The sequence below is a fragment of the Caloenas nicobarica genome, chromosome 2, assembly GCF_036013445.1.
Source record: "Caloenas nicobarica isolate bCalNic1 chromosome 2, bCalNic1.hap1, whole genome shotgun sequence".
Classification (NCBI taxonomy): domain Eukaryota; kingdom Metazoa; phylum Chordata; class Aves; order Columbiformes; family Columbidae; genus Caloenas; species Caloenas nicobarica.
The window spans coordinates 109,331,348-109,354,669 of NC_088246.1; the positions used below are offsets into that span (position 1 = coordinate 109,331,348).

General features: G+C 42.9%; 1 protein-coding gene across 1 annotated transcript in view; it reads right to left on the bottom strand.

Annotated features, from left to right (window-relative positions):
- Positions 1-23,322, bottom strand: part of LDLRAD4 (low density lipoprotein receptor class A domain containing 4) — a 291,893-nt gene that overhangs the window by 178,581 nt on the left and 89,990 nt on the right. The window contains exon 3 of the mRNA XM_065627234.1: positions 8,661-9,119. Within this exon, the coding sequence (XP_065483306.1) occupies positions 8,661-8,700 (40 nt within the window). The 5' untranslated portion in view covers positions 8,701-9,119. The remainder of the gene's footprint in view (positions 1-8,660; positions 9,120-23,322) is intronic.

Consider the following 23,322-nt stretch of genomic DNA (forward strand, 5'->3'; position numbering starts at 1 on the left):
TGCAGAGATTTTAGGAAGGCCAGACTAGCTGCAAGGGGCGGATGAAAACAAAGCTGGAACAGAGGAGGATGAGAATGCTCTGCTGCATATTCACATTGTACTTTTTTTAATTAAGTGGTTATCTGTAATGGAAAATCATGCAAATAATGTCAGCAGCAATGTGGGAGACCTGTGTTAATGTATAAATGAGTTTTCAACTGCTTTTAATATTAATTACATTGCATACTTACTAGAAGACATTTCAAACCTGTTTTGCTGTTTTACATCGAACCTCAATTACAATTCCAAGGAAGAAGGCTACCTTCAGCACCAGTTATATATTTGATGCTAAGTAAATTGCAGTTTTATTCATAATAAAGAAAACAATCTAAAAGTGCAGTTGTTTTGGCTTTGCCCTATTTTTTATTATCCTTAATAATTACCTTTTAAACATGCTTTCTAAGAGTACTAAAAGCTTTTCTTAAAGTACCCGCATACTGTGAAACAGAAGAATGGATGCAGTATTTCTGTAACGTTAAAATATTTCTATGCAAGTTGCACAGGCATAGAAACATATGTCGCACCCCCCAAAATAAGATGTTTAAAGAAGGCAGCCAGGCTACAAGGAATGTAATGGAGCTACACTCCAGCAAAAAAAGAGTCAAGACTTTAAACACATAAAACTCTTCATCTATCCTTTATCAATTATTCCGAGCGCTCAACAGAATCTACTTAATCACTGAGAAGACAGAGTAGTGCAGGTGGGTTACTAACTTTAAAAATGTGTATTTATTATTCAGGGAACCAGCAATAATAGAATCACAGAAAAGTGAGGCTGGAAGTGATCTCATGAAGTCCATTCCCCTGCCCCAGGGCAAGATCAACTATACATAAACCATTCCTGACAGATATTTGTCTAACTTGTTCTTAAAAACCTTCAGTGACGGAGACTTTGCAACCTCCCCAGGCAATCGGCTGCAGTTCTTAACCATTCTTACCATTAGAAAGATTTTCCTAACGTCTAACCTCAACCTCCCCACCACAGTAAGCTTGTCTGTTACTTCTTGCTCTATCCCCAGCAGAATTGGAAAACAGTTTCTTCTGCCTTCCTCTTTACATGAAATTTCCATATACTTTTAAATGGTTATCACATTTTCCCTCACTACTCCATTCTCTAAACGAATAATGGCCAACTGGGTCATATTCAATTTGCCGGAGCAATTTATCTCCTCTCCCATGTAATCCCCTCAAGGAGCCTCCCTATTCTGGAACTACCACCCCCATGCCAGAGACATCTCCACCCAAAACGACAGCAGTTAAGCAAAACAAGATGTGGGGAGAGGAGCCAAACTGAGCGGCAGGATCTCAGATCGCCTTCCTGCAAGGAAAGGTCCCACACAAACCAGCAGAAGTCACTGTGGAGGAGATGTGAGGTTGGGAAAGGTTTTCACCCCAAAGAAGGGCAGGTGAGGAAAGGAAAGGTTAAGTCTAGAAAAGAGGCGAAGAGGCTTTTAGACAACCTGGAAATAAGTTGTAGTCAGTTGGTCTGGAAGTGGGAGAGTTCTGGAAACAAGAGACGGTGAAGGAAAGAAGTGAAAAGCAGGAAGATTACTAGAAGGGTACGGAATCTGGAGGAGAAGTGAGACCAGACGTACAAACAGGGAGGCATGGAGGAGCTGTAGTACAGAGAGAGGGGATTTGGTCACTGATGGGGGAAGAAGCGGGGAAAGGTTGGGAAAACGTGAAACACAGGACAGGAAACCTAACAGAAGACTTGAGTGCCAGGGGGATACAGAGCAGAGGGGGTGGGACTGGAGAAGCTCCACCAAGCTGCGTTCCCGTGAGCATGAGGTTCTCCTAATGAGTTCAGTTTCTCTGGTGAAGCAGGTCCTGGGGCAGTATTGGCCAAGCTGAGTTGCTCCTTGGGAGTAACTTGGCCTCTCTGGATAAGGCCCAATGTCAAGCTTCGACGACAATGACCTTGAGACGTAAGACTGCAAGGGATTATGGAAAGATCTGAGGGTGCCATCGCTTCCACAGGGAAAGGTGTGAGGGAGAAGATAGGAAGCTATGACGGAATGCGACCAGAAGGTGACAGGAAAAGTCAGTGTTAGACTGAAGGGCAGGGGCCCACTGCAGAGAGCAACCTCTTTACTATTTATTCTGGTTTCCATAGTGCCAGAGCTAATAACCCCTCCAGCAGTGCTGAGGGTCAGAGGGCAGGAATGCCTCCAAATCAGCCCAGGCCTGACAGACCCTGTGCTGAGACAGAGCTAACAAAATCCTGATGGACCTAAGCTGACCTTGCAAGGTCAGGAGGCATCACACACTGATTCCTAATCCATCTCGTAGCATTCCCCTTGTCCTTTGATCACCCTGGATGTCCCTGTGCCACACGCTCCCCAACGATGGAGAGCTGATTTCATAACCACACTGTTCTCCTAAACCAGCACTCAAAACACACACTGGTGAAGGAAAGCAGCTAATCTAAAAAATGGACCTTGGCTGTCCAGCATCTCCACCACGGTTATCCCAGCATCGGCACAGCACTGAGAGAGGCCGAGGCAGAAGGTGTAGTTTCTCACAGCAGCTCAGAGGTGTGCAAGCCAGGTGGCCCGTCTGACCATCACACCAAAGCACCACTGCATCATGGCCAACATATTGCCACGCAGCTCAGTGCATGACACATGCGACGGCACAGATCCCCACTGCTTCGTGGGAACCTAGGAAAACAATCTTCAGAAAGTTTGAGAATTACTGCTTTAGTTTAAAAATGACTGTTTTTTCAATTCTCAAGGGTCGTGTTGCCTAGACCTCTGGCCTTTCCCTTTGCTCCCCTCTGGATGCTTCCAATGGGCCTGAAGAGCACTGCTCAGAGCAGAAATAGCGCACAAGCCACACAAATGCTAAGTAGAGTGGAAAAATTATTTTGCATGTCTTACATGCAGACTCCTGTCCATATATTCTAGCGTGACATTTATGGCATAGTAGCATTGATTCATAGCCATTTTCTGATCTCTTGCAACTGCCCATCTGTTTTCTGCAGACCTGCTGCCTCACCAGTTATTCTACATTTTGATTTGCACAGCTGATTATTCGTGCCCAACCACAATTCAGAACTTGTCCTTGATGAACTGCGTCATATTTATTTTAGACCAGTTCTCCAATATACCACATTAATTTTGAATTCTAATCCTGTGCTCAGAGGGTTTACACCCTCTCCCTGGTTGGTGTCATCTGGAAATTCTGCATGCAGATTCTATCATGTAAGTCATTAATTAAAATATTGAATATTTTCAGGCAATCCAGGGCAGAATCCCACTTGACATATCCTTCTAGTTTGACTACAAATCACTAGCAATTATTCCAAGAACAGTTTTCCAGCCAACTGTGTACCCACCTCATAGCCCATATTGCCAACTAGTTTGTGAAAGGGTGAAAAGCCTTCCAAAAATGAAGTTGTACTGCTTCTCTACTTACAGAGGAATTAGTTCCACTGACAAGGTACCTTCTGGAAAAAAACCCATGCAAATTCATTTATCATATTAGTAACCACAGGCTATTTATTAAAAAAAAATCAGTTCATTATTTGATTCAGGCGTTTTTCCCCAAGAATTTAAGATAAACTATCTACTCCAAAGAAAAAACAAAAACAAAAAACCCAAACTCAGGAAAGTTTACACATAAGTGCAGTGTTTTCTCTTTCACAGCTTCTTCGAGCTTAGACTGTCATCCAAATGTTCTCAAGTGTAACCACTAATTGCTCAGACATTGCTTCAGTTATTTTACCCTGTGTTGCAGAGATAATTTAATAAGCTCCAGCTTGTTCTAAGAGACCTATTATCCTACCTCATTAGTTTATAATCAGTTCTGTTCCTGCTTTAGTTGGAATTCTTACCTTTCTCAAGGTAGCAGTCCTTTTCTTGCCCCCTGATTACACAATCACTTTTTAGGGCAAAGAATGATGTAAAAAATGTCATTAACTAATTGCTCCTATCTGCACTATCAGAGCATGAGTTCTGGCATTCCCTCTGAACTAGGAGTCCAGAAATTCAGTTTTCCTCTTGTTACTACTGAGAACATAGCATGTTTCCTTGTTTCTGTGTCCTTCATTAGTTGTACTTTGTTTTGTGCCTTGGCCTACCTGATTTGGCTCTTGCATCTTTCTAATGTTCTTCTACACTCATCTCTAATAATGTATCTAGTTTCCACTTTCTGTACGAGTCTTCAATTTTCAGATCATGCAATTTTGTCTCATAGAATCACAGAATGTCCTGAGTTGGAAGGGACCCACAAGGATCATCGAGTCCAACTCCTGTCCCTGTATAGGACAACCCCACAGGTCACACCATGTGTCTGAGGGTGTTGTCCAGTCTCCTGAACACTGTCAGGCTTGGGGCTGTGACACCTCCCTGGGGAGCCTGTTCCAGTGTCCACCACCCTCTGGGGGAAGAACCTCTTCCTCATGTCCAACCTAAACCTCCCCTGGCACATCTTCCTGCCGTTCCCTCAGGCTCTGTCTCTGGTCACTAAAGAGAAGAGCTCAGCCCTGCCCCTCCTCCTCCCCTGGTGAGGCAGCTGCAGCCCCATGAGGTCTCCCCTCGGTCTCCTCTTCTCCAGGCTGAACAAACCAAGTGACTTTAGCCGCTCTTCATACGGCTTCCTCTCCAAACCCTTCGCCAACTTTGTAGCCTTCTTCTGGACACTCTGCAGTAGCTTTATATCCCTTTTATCCTGTGGCGCCCAGCCCTGCACACAGCGCTCCAGGTGAGGCCGCACCAGTGCAGAGCAGAGCGGGACAATCCCCTCCCTGCCCGGCTGGCCACGCTGGGCTTGGTGCACCCCAGGACGCGGTTGCCCTCTTGGCTGCCAGGGACACTGTTGGCTCATGTTCAACTTGCTGTTGACCAGAACCCCCAGATCCCTCTCTGCAGAGCTGCTTTCCAGCATCTCGGCCCCCAGTCTGTATGTACAGTCAGGGTTACTGTGTCCCAGGCGCAAAATCCGGCACTTGCCCTTGTTGAACTTCATGCTGTTGGTGATTGCCCAGTTCTCCAATTTGTCCAGATCCCTCCGCAGGGCCTCTCTGCCCTTGAGAGTGTCGACAGCTCCTCCCAATTTTGTGTCATCAGCAAACTTGCTAAGCAGTCCCTCAAGTCCTGAGTCTAAGTCATTTATAAAGACACTGAAGAGTGATGGCCTAAGATGGATCCCTGCAGAACCCTGCAAGTGACTTGTCTCCAGCCCGACATTGCTCCTTTTACTAGAACCCTTTGAGCTCAGCCCATCAGCCAATTGCTCACCCACTGCATTGTGTGTTTATCCAGCTGTATGCTGGACATCTTGTCCAGGAGAATGCTGTGAGAGACAGTTTCAAAGGCTTCGCTGAAATCCAAAGTGATCACATCGACAGGCTTCCCTTGGTCAACTAGGAGGTAACCTTGCCATAGAAAGAAATTCAGTTTGTTAAACAGGACTTTGCCCTCATGAAACCATGTTGGCTGGGACCAGCATGGCTTCTTACACCTTATTATTTAGACACCTTCTCTTTGTGCTTTTAATATTCTTTCTTGTGACTGGAAAAGAAAAAGTTAGTTCCTTTAGCAATTGCCAGTCTTCCTTAATTTCTTAGGTTTCTTTCCCAGGAAATCTTACATATCAGTTCTATGAGCTGAATGCAATCTACTTTCTCGCATAGTATTGCTTTTATTCTCAAATTCTCTCTTCTCATCTTCTGAAAAATGATGAGCTCACTCTTTCATGATTGCTATCATTCAAATTGCCCTTTACTATCATAGGCTTAGCCATCTCTTTCCTAATCGAGCCTAGAAGCACTTCCCTTCCATTGCCTTTTCTACTTTCTGTAATCCTGAACCTATTATACCTGTGTGATCTACTGAAATTAGTATTTAGCCAGTAAAGTGAAAAAGCTTTTACCATAAGCTATTGTTTGGTAATACATGATAAAGTGATTAGACGAGCCCATCTCTTGGAACAAGAGCCACCTACAAAAAAAGGCAGCTTTGGCATCTGTGCCAGCAAAATGAGTGTACAGACAGGATCAAAATATCTCTTAGCCTTAACTGTAAGCCTTTCCAGGTCACAGTGATTAGCAAGGTGGAAAGGAGGTTTATGAAATACTCCAACTGTAGCTACACAGGGGCATCGTCCTCACAGGCATCTTTTGCCAGCACTCTACAGCTGTAAATTGAAATGATTACTCTGATCGTTGCAATAGCTGCAATCACTTAGCATGGCTAGATTCAGTGTTGACACTGCACAGGTCTCAGATATCAAAGCTTTTTCTGTACAAATTAGCTCCCTTCCGCATGTGGTCATGCCCCCTCTGCCGCTAGCAGCTACTGTTTTCTCCTACAGCTAAACTGGCATTCCCATAAAGCAAGCAATATGGCAAGGATCAGGAGCAACCATGTGCACCTGCCAATACACTTCTATTCCAACTCTCAGAGAAATGCACTCTGATTAATTTCTCTAAGAAATACACACCTACCCACTGCTTACTGCTGAATGCATTATATAAGTCTAACAAGGAAAAAGGAAGATCTCCAAAAAGCAAACAGAGATATGAATTAAATACAAGTTGGAAGAAACAGAAGTCCTTGCCTTCTCCTCATATGAAAGGCATGATATTTCAACCTGTTTCTTTTACAAGTCTCCTGCCTGTTTACTTTACAAGTCTCCTGAACATACGGTGCAACTTAATGTTTAATAATTCCTTAGTACAGCTACCAAGATTTGAAAATTTTTATTAATATCTTTATCTGATGGCAACTCCAAAAGAATGTAAGAATTCCTTACGAGAGACCAAGCAACCTTCACATGGTTAAAAGTCTCCAGAAAAGGTCTGAACCTGCTGGGTTGTCACCACAATCTCACTGTTGTCTTAGGCCTCCAGGGACCCCAGTTTCATCTCCCTGAGTTTTATGCGGCACTATTAGCCAGGTCTCTTCCACCCAGCGGCAGTCACAGGTTACCAGCTTTCTGACGTCCTGCTGCCCGAGCACCCTGATCACAGTGCCAACAACCCCTGCTTGCGGGGAGCTAAGGGGTACCAGATGCTGCAGCAGAAAAGTGTGAAGCTGGAAAGAAAAAAACATAATATTGCAAGGGTACTAAAGGTAAGGTTCTCAGCAAAGGGGAGAGCCACAGAAGGCAGGGCAGGTAAGGAAGGGAACAAAGAGCCACAAGGTAGGAATTTTGGTGGGGAGCAAAGGAGTGGCACAAACTCCAAGAAATGAGCTGAGGGCTGGCAGTGAGCAGCGAGGTGGAAGATGCACAGACGGGACAAGAATGGCAGCGAGGAGCTGTCGGAGTTTGCTGCTGGCCAGGCAGAGGCAGGAGGGCTCCGTGGTGGTCCCAGGCCTCACGTCTCCCATCACGCTGGAGCACACGTGGAGAAAAGCTTCCCGTTTCCTCTCCTTCAAGACAGGTCTCACTGACATGCAGGCAAACAGTGTTGTAAATCAAAGCAACACGAGGCAACGGAGACAGTTCGGAACTGCACTACTGCTCCACACCGATGCGCTGGTGTGGACAGCCAGACATAGAGCTGCCACCCCACCACAGCCAGAAGGCTGGGACCAGCTTCTGAGGGTGGACCTGCTTTGGGAAAGGACAAAGTGGGAGCCTGCCCATGGGGAGATGAACAGTTTTGGTGTTCCTTCCTGGGATTAGCTCCTAAAACAGCAAGTAGCCCAGGGTAAAGCAGCCTGAGACAAAAAATTATCTTCCTGTACTTACAACCCACAATCCAGTAAACTTCTTCTAAAGGAAAAAATCGTAAATTGGAAATGTAAATGTCTTGCACATTTACTTTCACTGTAGTACTAATCCATTATCTAGACCCACTAAAGCAAGAGGAATACCCAGTTGATTTTCTACCCACTTCTTGCAGGGTCTCAGCTGGCCAGCAGATGTGGAAACAAAGCAGCAGGATCTTCTGATCCCTGTTTCCTTCTCCCACCTCTCAAACCAGAAAGCAGTCCAGACAGCGAAAGCCCTGAATGAACTCCAGCAGACTTCACACTAGAGGGAGCTTTCCTCAGAGACACACCACCTTGGCATCCTCCTCCTCACTACATCACTTTCAGCATATCTACAGGGAAATAAATTAGACTCAGGTGAAACACCAAAACCCTCCAGTTTTGCCAGTTCAAGCACTGCAGCATGTGAACGGTGCAGGGGGGGAGGGAGTACAAGTAGAAGGTACCCGGGAAGTTCTGCCCAGAGATGTGCTTCAGCTGACAAGAAAAGATCAATGCTGACATGTTTCTGAGAAACCTCCTGGTATGAACCATGCCCATCCTGCACCCTCACCAAACTCCAGTGTTGAACATAAGAGCAACTTAACAGACTACATTTTATACTGACCCAGGAGGCCACTTGTTGTTAAGCTGTTAATGAGCACTCTAATGAGGAAAGCCGAGATACACCTTCCCTAAGGCTTGTGGCATTGTTTCGGGGGGCCTGAAATGCGGATAACTGTGTTATTCACTGTTAACACCAGTGTTGAATTTTTCCTCAGGTGAACTGTTTTAAAATACTATTTAAACTGAAAGTACTATAATGCACTAATGACAGGCAGGACCTATCCATTTTATTTTCTAAGCACCAGTAAACTGCCCCAAAACTACGAGGTGAACTAGAACAGAAGTCCTTACCTGTGAAAGCATTTGTGGCCTGAAAACCAGCTTCCTGCATACTGCTCTCCCAGCGAAGCTTGAGATTCCCGGCTTAACCTGTCCTTACTGGAGACAACTGCTGAGCTTGGAGCTGTCAAGTCACTTCCATCTTAGCTCGTCAGAGTCCATTTCTCTTTCCATTCCCGTATTTGGCACCATCCAGTTCCCACCTGATCCTAGGTCTTTCAATCCGTAGGCAGAGGGGATCTGCGCTGAATCCAAGTAGGAAGCGTTGGACAGTCCCATCAACCAGCCAGCCAGAGGATCTGGGCCATGATGAATGTGGAAATGAAGCAAATCGCCTGCCAAGACTTTATTTCCCTTTTACAATTAAGTTCTAATCCTCTGTTCATCCAGCACCATTTTTTCAGGTCTCGGCCACTGGTGGTGTTCAATTGTCTCTCCTCTCTTGTGTTCCTCTCCCCTCAGGCACGCTCACTGAGAAATTAAAAGAGAAGAGATTATGTTTCCTGATGACCTGTAGCAACATTAAAATTAACAGTCTCCAGGGAACAAAAATCCAAAACACATTATCAGGGATTGATTGTACACATTAAAGGAGATCTTCAGAAGGCAAATATTGCGATTTTGCTGAGATGCAAAGTGTGACCACACAGCTCTTTGAAGTGCAAAGAGGAACAGTGCTGAGGGTGTCATATGCATCTCTGAGAACATGATATGATTTACATTTCAAAAGCCATATTTAGCAGAGATGGGGGAAGCAATACAATAACAAAATTGCAGTTAAAAGGGAAAAGGAAAAATACTCAAGGTTCCCAAGCCTAGTCTATTCAAAACCACACTGAGATTATTAGCACTTCATATACCTGCTTCCCTTCTTTTCTGGAGCAGGAAAAGAGAGCACTGTCTGCCAGTACTTTATATGCCATTCTAACAGTCTTCTGAGGTTAAAAACCTTGGTATGTCTGTGTTGTCAATTATCTGTTTAAAGTCTCAATTGTAACACAGATGATGCAACTCGGATGTCTTCAGACATTTGGGAAAATTAAAAATACCCGCAGGCTGTACAAGAGAAAGGTGGTTAAGTTCTTCTTGATCTTACGGCTTTTACATAGCATGGGTATCTGCAACTCACTGAAAACTATTATAGAGATGCTGCACATCCAGCTTTTAAAAAACAGGATGCATTTACTTTTATGGAGCGAAGGCGAACAGCAGACAGGTACATGTTTAGGGAGGAGATTATTTTAGGAAAAAAAGGAAGAAAGAAAAGTGGACTTGGAGGAGAACCCACTCATTCCCCAGCCATCTTAACCCTTGGCTTGCTGTCTCCCAATTCAGTGGCACAGGTGGGCTGAAAACAGGTCTGTGAATATCTCATCACCTACTAATGGATTCTAGCTAAATGAGTCTAGCCAGGGCTTGCAGAACTGGATCAGACCTGAGGTCTACGTACTGGAGAAGCCCATATCATAGGGTGCCTGTGTCACCATCAGGCCCAGCACCTACTGCTTTGGAGAAGCCTGACCTGCAGGACCTAGAGGCTACCTCAGACCCTGAAGCGTAAGGCTGAATATCCCGGGTGGTCCAAAACTGCAGAGACACTTCTCAGACTCCTTGGGGCACCTTCTCTGCCCTGCAGGCACTGTCGAATGCAGCCTGCCGCTTTCCCCCCTCCCTCCCCAATTTTGTTAAGCCAGTATTACTGAAAAACACGCTTTTGTCTCAAAACACAGCACAGGATTGACTGATTGGTTACTTGTATTCAAATCCAGTCATTTGCATTCAAATCAAATAAGACTGCAGAACAGACTGAAGATGTTTTCCCCATCTCTTACCCAAACATCCCAACTTCACAGAGGAGAAAGTAGAAAATAAGGAAAAAAACCCACATACACACAAAAAAAACCCAACAGCAACCAAACACAAAGCCTTTACAGGTAGTATCTTCTATCATAAAAAGCTGCATAACAATTTTAGAATAGTCTTTAAAATACTATTATTCCCAAATTTCAGCCCTTTGAAGTGCTCTATACAACTAATAACCATTTCATATGAGGTTATTTTATTCTAAAATACATACAGTTGAGCAAGTGTAACACACACAACCCCTGTAGCACATATTTCTCTTGTCTCTTAACATTGTGGTAACTATTATGTAGTGACTACAGATGGATGCTGGTCTAATTTCCCAAGCTTTTTCTCTAGAGGCCTGAGTTTCTTTTATATTTATAAGAACAGGTCCATAATTGCATTCACATTTTCAGCCTTATAACTTTTGATTTTTGTTTATAAATCCTCAGTTTTGATGCCTTCTACTTTCAGCATTTTAATTTCTCTCCCCAGCTTAGAGATGCTCAAGAGATGTGCACTAATACCTTGTCATCCTATTGTTATCCTTGTCATCCTTGTTATCCTTGTATCCTTGTCATCCAATTGTCCTATTGTTACACCTTTGTATCAGATATCACATACTTCTGATTCTTAAAAGAATAAATACATTCATGCTCTTGAAAATTAACTTTTTATTAAAAGAAGAGTTATTTTCCACATCTTCAATATTTCTGCTGAACTAGTTACAAACCCAACAGTGCTGAAGAAACTTTTGGCAACCACTGCTTCTTCAGACAGGAAGATATGATTTTAACAACATTACAGGACACTGAAACACTTACAGAGTTCATTCAGACCTTAAAATGTAAAATGCAGTGCCCTGCATGAGGTTCAAGTCCTTCCTTAAGGCCTCAAGTGAAAGAAGACTGATGTCTCTTGATTGCCCTAAGTGAGCATTTTCTATCACTGCAAAAGCCCTTTTCTACCTTGGCGGACAATGAGCTCAGAGGTGGCCGGTAGGACGTAAGGAATCAGAGGAGGCTGCTGGGGCAAACCTGTGCGGTGCTCAGAGCTCGCTGTGCCCCTTCTCAACTCAAAATCAAGCTCAGTACTTGAATAAGATGCTTCACACTGATGGCTAAGCACGTTATTTAATAAGTACTTTCAAATAGGCAGACCTTTCATCGGTGACATTTGCAGGACAATTTCAGGTCCGGCTGACACCAACAGCAAATCAGGAAAATGGCAAATTCCATTTTTTAACAGCACGTACAGCTATGACTTTTCCATTGTACTTTACATTATGGAGAAATTTTCCATTAAAGCTGGAACGATGTTTAAACAGAGGAGGTTTGTGGCTGTTCCTAAGCGTCTGCACGCACAGAATGGGTTGGGATCTTTGCTGACACGTTTCAGTGTGGGTCAGCCAACTCCAGTGAAGCTATGTGTATGTCCTTTTACACCAGGGGGGTGTAGAAATGTTAAACCAACCTCCTTAAAGGAGCAAAAAGTGAAAATCTTACCTGAAAAAGAGAGGAGAATAAACAATATAATAGAACTACAACAAGGTGCAATCTCTGATGGAACTAGTACAGTTTTCACAACCTGCAGAGACCCAGGTGGGAACACGTCCCATTACAGTGACCAGACGGCAAAGAGAAAATGCAGACTGGAAAGACTAGAGATTTCCTCTTCGCTCCATCTGTTACCTCCTTTCCAATCGCAACAGAAACTCTGCTTCCACTTCTGCTTTCATTCATCCACTCCGGTGTTACTGAGACTCAGAAGCAAACCAAAGGAGAACATTGTGTTTTATAAATATGGAGCTGTGCTATGAAGATTTTCGTCTACTATGCACTTAATGTGATTGAATACCTAGGGAAAAATCAAACCCATTTGTTTTCATCCTCTACATTTTTCTCTGATTTGGTCCTAAGAAAGACACCACCATCTGAGCCTCACACAAAGTGCAGACAGAAAATATTTTGACTATTTAACACCTTATGGGAGTTACATGTTCTCATGGTATATTTAGCTAGTGAACTTGCTATTCCTCTTTTCTAAACATTTGAAAATGCAGAATTAAAGGGCCACTGTAAAAAATAATCCAAGAGGGAAAAGTAGCCATTAAATACTGCAGTAATACTACATTTTATGAAGAATTGTGCCATCATCAGTCAGGACGAGCCAGGAGGCACTTGCGCCAAAAGAAGAGGTGAAATACTATTTTTTTCCAAGACTGGCATCTCTGTAATGTCTTGAAAAACTCAAAAGCACTGGCTGACATGTAAATGCTGCAACTTGGGTTTTTCGTTTGTGGTTGTTGGGTTTGTGGGTTTTGGGGTTTGTTGTTGTTGTTGTTTGGTTGGGTTTTGTTTTTTGGTTTTGGGGGGTTTTTTTGTATTTGTTTTTTTCCATTTCCTTTCACTCTGTACAGTCTGTTTCTTTGGCCACGCGCTGTTGGCTCCCACACAGGCACTAGAAAACCACTGGATGTGCTCTCAGAAGGGCTACGGCCACGGGAAGTGTTTGCCATGACAGCCCTTGGCACAAGACATCCTAAAGGACAGCATCTGACCGAGGTGCTTAACAAAATTTGTACCGGGAGTAGCATAAACCTACACATTTACGTTTTTGAGCAAGTTACTGAACAGCTTGCAAGCTGCGGTTTAATTTAACTTAATCAAGGGAGGACTGGCTGCTTGAAATCCTAGCCTTCAGGAGATTTAACTGTGTCTCCAAATTCAAGGAAAAAAGTAATCCAAGTGAAGCCAGGACAAGTACTGAACTATCCACATGCTTAAACACTTCCCTGAAGTAAGGCCTATATTTCCTATAGGTTAAGGCAGCACAGACTTGGATATATATTTAAGAAGTTTCTGGCTGCAAAACCACTTCCAACATTTTGTTTTTATAAAACAGAGTTTGTGAAAGTATCTTTTGAAGTTTGCTAAAGCAATTCAAAATGAAGCGTATGTGCACACACACAGCTCACCTGTCCATCTCCTTTTGGATTCACTAAGGGTTTTCCAGGCTTTGGTTTTGCTTTTCATAGAGACTTCTAAACTAGATATTACTATCTATCAGTTATACCTACTCCTTTTTAGATGGTAGAGCCTGTGTTTTATCGTGTGATTCTCATTTATTTTATTTACTTCTATCTATAATTTGTCATCCTTCTAAGATAACATTGCGTCAGTGCTAAGCAAATCCTGGTTCCTGGGAAACACTACGCTCCATTATTCAAGGACCGCTTAAAAAACTCAAGGCAACTTTCACAGGAGACCATCCACAAATCAAACTGAAAACCAGATGTTTAAAATGTGTTTACATAATCGCATCTTTCTCACACGCACATATACATCATTTGTTTTCACTTTCAGTATTCAATATCCGTATAGGACAGTTATGACTTTTTAAACAGCTGCTGTATTTAACTTTCTTGGTGTATTTCAGTGACATACAAAATGAGTTTGTATGTTACGTTATACATATTTATATTCCTACAGATAATTTCAGATACTCTTCAGCTTGTTTAGGAATGGTCTCCAGGCCTCCTTCTCCTTCCTCTTTGTTACAGCACTCCCTGCATTGGGGCAAAGAGAGGACAGCATTTCTGTTAAGAGCAGTAAAATAAAGCAGAGCACAGATGCGTCTTTTGCACACATTTCATCAGGTGTGAACTTAGCATCTGTTAATTCCTCATGCCCCTTCTCGACTTGAGTCTCAAAAGCTTGTTTACCTTCAGAAATGCACAGATGGGTTTAGATTTGAGCCTGCCTAAACACAGAAGGATGCTCAGCCACCAGCCCATGGTGGCCAGTGGGCCCCTGGTAATGCGCCTGGGACACAGCAACTCTGGCTGTACATACAGACTGGGGGCCGAGATGCTGGAAAGCAGCTCTCTGGAAAGGGATCTGGGGGTTCTGGTCAACGGCAAGTTGAACATGAGCCAACAGTGTCCCTGGCAGCCAAGAGGGCAACCGCGTCCTGGGGTGCACCAAGCCCAGCGTGGCCAGCCGGGCAGGGAGGGGATTGTCCCGCTCTGCTCCGCACTGGTGCGGCCTCACCTGGAGCACTGTGTGCAGGGCTGGGCGCCACAGGATCAAAAAGATATTAAGCTACTGCAGAGTGTCCAGAAGAAGGCTACAAAGTTGGCGAAGGGTTTGGAGAGGAAGCCGTATGAAGAGCGGCTAAAGTCACTTGGTTTGTTCAGCCTGGAGAAGAGGAGACTGAGGGGAGACCTCATGGGGCTGCAGCTGCCTCACCAGGGGAGGAGGAGGGGCAGGGCTGAGCTCTTCTCTTTAGTGACCAGAGACAGAGCCTGAGGGAACGGCAGGAAGATGTGCCAGGGGAGGTTTAGGTTGGACATGAGGAAGAGGTTCTTCCCCCAGAGGGTGGTGGACACTGGAAAGGCTCCCCAGGGAGGTGTCACGGCCCCAAGCCTGACAGTGTTCAAGAAGAGACTGGACAACACCCTCAGACACATGGTGTGACCTGTGGGGTTGTCACATGCGGGGACAGGAGTTGGACTCGATGATCCTTGTGGGTCCCTTCCAACTCAGGACATTCTGTGATTCTGTGACAACCCAAGATGTGGTTTTCTGTGATTCTATGACAAGCTAGATGTGGTCTTTCTGCATTTTTTGAAGTGGGAAACAGGTCTGGAGAAGAGGACATATGGCCAAACCCAAACATCTTTTTTTCTAGACTGTTAAGAAAACATTCTAGAAAGCAAGACATATCCCCAACACCAATGCCAGCAGACACTGCAAAACCCACTACAGACAAGGCCCGCTTTAAAACAAACAGGATGAATGTTTCCATACAGACATTTCTTGTCCTCCTCCTCCTCCTACTTGTTTCTTTCTTTTTGGAGCAAAGCAACAAACTGAAGTAATGATTTAAAAATTGGTCTGTTTGGTAGCTTCATGCCAAAGTGAATAGCCTCTGTAATCAGATAGTAAGGACTATTTCACTTGAAGAAATCCTATAAATAACTGATAACACAAAGGGGCGTGCCACATTTGCTTCCATTAATCTTGCTAAGTGATATAAATTAATTTGGGTCCTCTATTTTCTATCTCTATGAACAAACTAAAGAGCCATACATTTTCCCATAGCTACGCTGACAGATTGCAGTAAAACCCCAGTGGAAAAGTTTACTAAGACCTCCATGACAAGCTATTGGGTTTGGATGAGATAATTATTGGGAGAAATTGTACAAGCCGTGTTACGCAGGGCAAATGAGAAAATTACACTGTTTATTTTTGGACCTTAATTACCAGAAGTTGTCAAGAGAAATCATTTATCATGCTGCTCTATGAACCTGACCAGAGAAAAACCTGAGCTCTGAATTTGATTTGCCAGAACAACAAAAAGTTAGTAGGAGCAGAATCTAGTCTCAATTAATCTTTTTCTAAAGCAACTTAGGGTCAGTATTTGAATTTGCAGGTTGTAAAAAGCAAAAATTACATTGAGCAGACTGGAGAAAAGATCACAAGTTTTTGACTGCTGCCCCCGTGACTTGTATGAGAAACAAGGAGTTGCCAGAAACCCAGAGGATTCTGTGTATCTCAAGACTTCGAGTATCCAACATCAAAGAGCATTTAGCATCCCATTAGAAAAACGGTGGTTGTCAGTCATAGCTGCAGAACCTGACCACCCAGATAAGCAGCAGTAGGACAGGGAAGTCACTGGTTTAACGCTGCTGTGCCACGGAGGATGCGCAAGCCGGGAGGAAACACCTTAGGAGAACACGATGTGGCCACTGCCTGCCTGTTGTTAACAACATTATCAATGTGGAGCTGAGCACAAGATGGGAGAGATGTTTGTCTCCCCTTCCTCTCCCACAGCAACTCTTTGCTGCTTCAACAAAATGCTTCTTCTGGCTTCCTTTCACCTCATCTTGAGAATCCACCACATAGACACAAGCACTGTGTGCTATTTACAAGCTCTCCATTTTCCAAGTGTGCATCGTGCATTTCCTAGCTTTTCACCAGTCAACACAAAGTTCCCAATTTCTTTATCTAGGTTTTTAGGTATAATTGGAGCACACAGTCATGTCATGTCCACTGACAAACCTTCCGTAAAAGAAGCGAATGGGCAATGCACCTTTCCTGCAGCAAATGAGTTATGGCAATGACCACAGAATTGTTAGAACCATAGAATTGTTTAGGTTGGAAAAGACCTTTAAGATCACTGAGTCCAACCATTAGCCAAACACTGCCAAGTCCACCACTAAACCATGACCCTAAGAACCTCTTCTACATGTCCTTTAAACACCTCCAGGGATGGTGACTCCACCACTTCCCTGGGCAGCCCGTTCCAATGCCTGACAACCCTTCCCGGGAAGAAATTTTGCTAATATCCACTCTAACTGTCCCTTGGCACAACCTGAGGCCATTTCCTCTCATCCTCTCATCCCTAGCAGACCCAGCAGCACCCTTCTTCTCTTCACTGACAGCACCTTTCGGGTGAGGACATTCCCCCCTCCAGGGAAAGGGTGCACAGCCGAAAACAACCTCTCCCACTGAACTGGTTAGAGCAGCCAAAAATCCTAATATACACAATGGAGATACAGACACGCATACTGACTTTGCTCGTAAAATGCAGATTGTGTGGATCTAGTCAAGTTGCACTTCTTTTCTGAAGACAGAAACATCTGCACTCTGATTGTTCTGGAAAGGAAATGCAGAAGACAGGATCTCCCACGCGAAAATCTCAAGCAGCGTGTGGACACAGACCAGTGCAGTCCTCCCACTGAACAGTCCTGGGGACTGTGGAAGTAACCATGTACGGGAAATCTGAAAACTCATAGATCAACTGGAGTTATCCAACATTATTCCAGCCTCTGTCAAAACACTTGGTATGAAGGAAAAGCAGAACACAATGCACATTTTGGCAAATGCAAAATGCAGAAGAGAACCGTGAACCTGTGCTAACTGGAATGAAAAATGAACTGATGCTGAAGAGACACTCAAGGGGCGTGGAAGCTGTTGGAGAATAAAACTACTACCTTGGAGAATGAAACTACTATCTGTAGAGCACTTGGGTTTGTTACATACGCCACTGGTAGGCAAGGGTACTCAGCCACTCTCAAGGAGGATATAGCATCCTAGGCACTTGGGCCATGACCAAAGAAAATCCTGTTCTGCTAAAGAATAAAACATGACTACGAAATTGAATTAGCATGAACTGCCACTATATTAATTGAAGAAGCACTGATAAGAATTTCATAACTTTCTGGAAGGCTGTACCAGTCAGAGCTATGACAGTCCATCTGCTGTGAGCAGCAGCTGTTGAGGAGGGCAAGGAAATAGGAGAAAGGCCCACCAGTATTTTATACACACGACTACACAGAAGCAGTTTGAGTTTCTTGCGAATCAAGCCATGCCACAAGAATTAATCTGGTTTATTTACAGTGTCAGTAGCCAACATTATCTGCATGCTGCACAAGGAAATCCAAATAGAGCGTTATCCAGACAAGCAAAACCGAGTTTAAAGAAACCGTAGCCAGCACTGGGCACATCCCCGCACTGCGGTGAGCAGCACAGGAAACAAATGTCATTCTGCTATATAGCGGCAGTCAGTGCAAAATGTCAGTCACGTGTGTATGTCTCTTCTAACTTAAAAAACATTTGTGATAATTTCAGACTGCATATACAGATCATGTACTACACAAATCCATTTTAATTTCAGTGCCATAGAAAACTTTAAAAGTTGTATGAATGTGCCCAGAAAGGATCCTTGTTATAATAAATGCGTAAAATTTTGCCTATAGAACTGCACCAGATTTTAGGTGACTGAAAAATCCTGAGGTTCCCTGATCTGTATTCCACCAGTTTTGATTTTCATGCTAGACTACAACAATCTACAAGAAGGAACAAAGATCCAAACTCCTCCTTGCTTCCATTAATACCAGGTCTTCATTTTGCCCATTATCTAACAAAACCAGCAAGTTTAAATTGTATCTCCATCATCATCCTACACTCAATGCAACAATCCAGAGACCCAAACAGTTGCCTTAACACGGTCTTCAGTTGCTCTATTTTCCAGAGCACGTACTTGAATTTTATCCTCTGACTGACACTAGACAACAACTAGATTAATACGGAGCCTGTATCAGGAGTCATACCCAAGCAAAAATTTCCCCTGAGTCCATGGTAGTTTTTACCCATGGCAGGCCAAGGAAAATGAACTCTGCTTTATTAGTAAATAGACAACACTGAGGAAAGCACTCCTTCAGCATTTAAATGTATTTTTAAGCCTCACAGGCAATGGGGCATAAGTAATTGTCACAGTAATTCTTAGTTATGACTAACAATACAACTTTATTCCAACCTTCAACCTGGAAATGAGAAAAGGAACAAAGTAACAGGCTAGTATTTCCTGTGTGTCTCTTGGACTTGGAAGATTGGACTTTGTATTTTTGGGCATGTTATCTCATCTCTCTAGGCTTCCCATCCCACTGGTAAAGTGGATACAACTTCTGTCTGTGGATTAAGGAGCTATAAAATACAGAACAGAGGTGTTACTGGTAAAATAGAGAGAAAAAGCTAAAGCAGAGTTTTGATTAATTTGATTTTGTTCTCAAGTGAGTACATCATTTTGCAAATCCAAAACATGCCTATCGGTGTTGTAAAATCACACCAAATAAACCTTTTTAACTACGTAAGAGGCCAGTGGTTCTTTATTTCCAGAGAATACCAACAGTATATACTCTACTTTAAGCTCGGCGTTCTTCAAAAAATCTGTTGGAAAACAATTCGCAAAATAACTCTCAAACTTCAAGGCAAGAGCACAGCTGGGAAGCAGTATCCTGAGGTGATCAGCTAAATCTCATTTTCCAGAGAACTACACAGCTCATTCTCTCAAATCCCTCATTACTCAACACACAAAAGCAAAAAGACTATTTTTTTCTTGTCCTTGAAAGACAGCTTTTTGCATAAACAAACTGCACAAAGGCATGGCAAGTAATGTTGTTATCAGTTAAACCTGTGAAATTCCCCTGGTTGAGATGTTCTTAATTTAGCATAGACATAAGAACAAATGTCAAAAAAAATCAAGACAATTAAATTAAACAGTATTCCCTGAAAATAAAACAAACAGTTTCAGAACAAATATGAGGCCTTGGTACTTATTTTACATATGTTCTTTAAGCTCCAATGATTGTTTGCTGCTACCCTTATCTACAATCACGCTGAATAAAGCTATAGCTAAATGGAAAGTTAAATGTATTCACTTCAGCCGTGATTTGGGAAGCATCTCTAATTCCCATCAGCAAAACCAAACAACTCATCAAGAATACCGTGTTTGTGGCTTTTTTTAATCTAGTGCCCTGTCTATTTTCTACCAGCATTTTTAATAACAGATATATTTTAATATACCCTTGCCTGTCGTATTCTAAAACCATTCTTGCTACGCTCAAACACGGTGTCTCGACACAAGTGAGGCACATGACTGCACGTAATTGAAGCAGCGTGTGAGCAACGCAACACTGACAGCGTCTTCTTTGATAAACAGGGTGGAAAAACACTCTGAGGGTTTTGACCAAACAACTCAAAAATTGGTATTTTTGTCGAGGAAAACTGGGCTGTTTTGTTCCTCTCAAGCAAACAGCCCATTCAACTGTTCTTGTAGCATCCATGCATTTTGGGAAATCTCACCTGTCTGGCCTTGTTTTGTGTTTCACAATGTCCTTTTAAGTATAAAAATGTAACGTTTACTTTCAAATACCTTTAAGATTACATGTGTGGTGTTTTCAAGCAACACCTGCCAGTCTTCTCCCTCCCCAACCCTCTGCCAATAAAGACACGGACTCCTACAGAAAGGGCCTACACAGATGTAATTTATAAATAATTATGAATTGTAATTAAAGCTTCAGAGATACAAACAGAAACACTGCAATCTTGTCTTGGAAGAAAATAATGATCTCTGCAGATGAACAATCATTATCTTCCTTGTTCAGCCATGGAGTTGCAGCTTTGTATTTCCCAGCTGTTAACCTACCAACAGTCTTACCATAAAAACAAAGAATACTTCTGGCTTTTTTTTCTTCTTCTTTCTTTTTACACAAGTGGAAAATGTAATGAGAGTCTGACTTTGTCCCTTTGATAATTAAGTTTCCAACATCATGGCATGTTTTCTAATAGGAGCATCTGCTTTCTGCATTGCAGCCCTACAGCTAAGAACGCATTTGACTTATTAATAAAATACAATAAAGAACCAAACATCTGGGAGGAAAAGATGCGTGGAAGGGGAGAGACTATCTTCCTCTCAAAATATTCAAGAGACAGCAAAGCTCATCCAAATAAAATGCAGTTTTTCTGTTGAGGAGGCAGCTGGAACCAATGATGCTGATGATCCTTATTCCACTATATGCTGCCGCAAGACACAAACCTATTCAGAGGAAACAGAGGGGAAAGCAGGAAAAATCCCACCTGTATTAATCTATACCACATAGTTAAAAGCTCCTTAGAGTGCAACCCATTCCCATGCCCAAGGAACAGGCAGATGGGTGTACATAAGTTCCTTCTGCTCACAGCACTGGCAGAAAAGGGCTTCATATCAACACTTCGAATACTGAAAAGAGAAAACAGGACAAAAATAAAACAAGAAACACTAAGATCCCAGAAGAGTTAAATAGCTAGAATTCTGGATCAACAATGTGAGCATCTTATATAAGGCAGTTCATCATATGTTACCCAGTCACTCATGCATCAAGAGTAGAAACTGGGTTAACTACGAAATTTCTCAGAAACAAACTGAAACCTTGATTTTAAAACACTTCTGAATGTGCCAAATACTTGGGTGCCCTGTTCTAAGTTAATTACTGTCAAACTAAAGATCTACACTTTGCATTCTTTTTAAATGCAAAATCTGTGGGGCCCTATGCTGACCCTGCAAACAGCGCTCGCTTTCTCTAAGGGTTGGCAGCGTTTCTCCCCACCACCGACCGAAGGGAACACCCGGGTGTCACAAAACCTTTCTGAGGTGGGATGGTCATCCCAGAACCCACAGGTAATCTGGAGTCTCCCGGTCGGCAACGGGTGTGCGGGAACAACTGGATTATCCCACCTCCAGCTCTGAGCAATATACACCCCGTGCCCTGGGGATCACTGCCCTGCCCTCCTACCATCTAGAACAGACAGACAGACGGACAGCAAGGGCTGCTGTCAGTGCGGGGACAACATCCAGAGGAACTCGATACAAGTCTGTCTTCCTACAGCAAATGGAATAATTACTTATTCTCTTCAGAGTCTGATTTTTCGGAAGGAGTAAGTTGCTATCCAGTGTATGCATAAGCTGGCGAGACTAATCCTGACACACCTGGGTGTTTTTCTGAGTTTTCTAAACTCTTGTAGCCTAACACTTATGGTTTGGGGTTCGTTGGCGTTCTTTATTTTTAAATAACATACAAGATAAAACAATCAAAGTAGTGTATAAAATCTGTTCCCTAGCATGATGACACAACCAAAACTAAATCAACCAGCCCTGGCATGTTAATTCAGAATGCATTATGGATTTGTACTGGGCCATTTTCAAGCATATGTATCTTCACAACTTTAAAACTCAACTACCGACAAAATATCAAAGGTTTTGCTCCTGTTACATCATGTTATATATCAAAATACATCAAGATAGACCCGTTTCTATCCGCTGAGACTTTGTGGCAAGACTGAAGCTCTATAGTTGTTTTAAATGAGTTTAAAAAAGGCCCCGGGCCTTTTTATTAAAAACACACAGAACAAATGTGAAAAAATAAATCATCAAATATGTGTTTGCAGACAGAACTATGTGGACTTTTAACAAATAACCAAACCAAATTTACCTTGTGGCCAGAAGGAAACATGAAAAATGCCAGCTGAGAGGGGCATTTTCTTTTAGCAACACTGTCACTTTGGGAAACTATTAAAATAGCACTAAACTTAAAAGCAGCACTGGCAAACACTGAACGTAGTTCACCTCCAGTTTACAACTAAATGCCTTTTTCACACACATATGCTTTGCCTTCCGTTACTCAGCTGCATAATATCAACCACCAAACTGCACTTACAACAAATCTGAACTGACAGCGCCAAATTTTAATTGAAACACCCGAGAGCGATTGGGCAACGCAGGAGCATTTCATAGGGAAGTTAGCAGTGCCCGTGGCTGGAATGAACCTCCGCCCCTACAAGGGAGAAAAGGATCTAGTTTCCTCATTTTATTTTAAACCTTCCTTGAAAAAGCAGATAAATCTGCTACATTAGAAGAGCAAACGACAAGGTAAATATTTTCCTAGCCTGAAAAATCTTTCTGTTCAAAGCCCATGAACAGCCTGGTAAGTGGTGACTTGAGGAAAAAAAGTGATTTTCTACCTCTGAATGAAGGAAACCGCATTCCTTCTCCCAATTCACAGAGGAGCCTTCTTGCAGCCTCTTTATGTGGCAGCAACAAGGACCTCTCCTCATCGTAAGAGCTATACAATGTGTCTCTGAAAATTGTCTGTGTATTTGTGTACACACTTGTGTGTAAATATCTTTGTATAAAGCCCTGTATGCAAACCGTACCTGCAAGGTACGCTCTTTTAGAGCACTTTATGGCATTGACGCAGCCATTTTTCTGTTTAAAGAGAAAAATAATTTATGCTAAAATATTCACCTCAGAATAGTATAATTCAGTCCTCCTCCAGGTGGTTTTGCCTGGATTAATAAGTCAATTTTATCATGAAAGTGAATGGGAGGCAAAGGAGGAGACCTACAAAAACATCGGGAAGTAAACATGCAGCCTTCGAACTAAAACCCATTTGCAGTAACTTAAATCTAGCTTTTAAAATTCAGACTTCTTCCTGTTATTTCAGTTT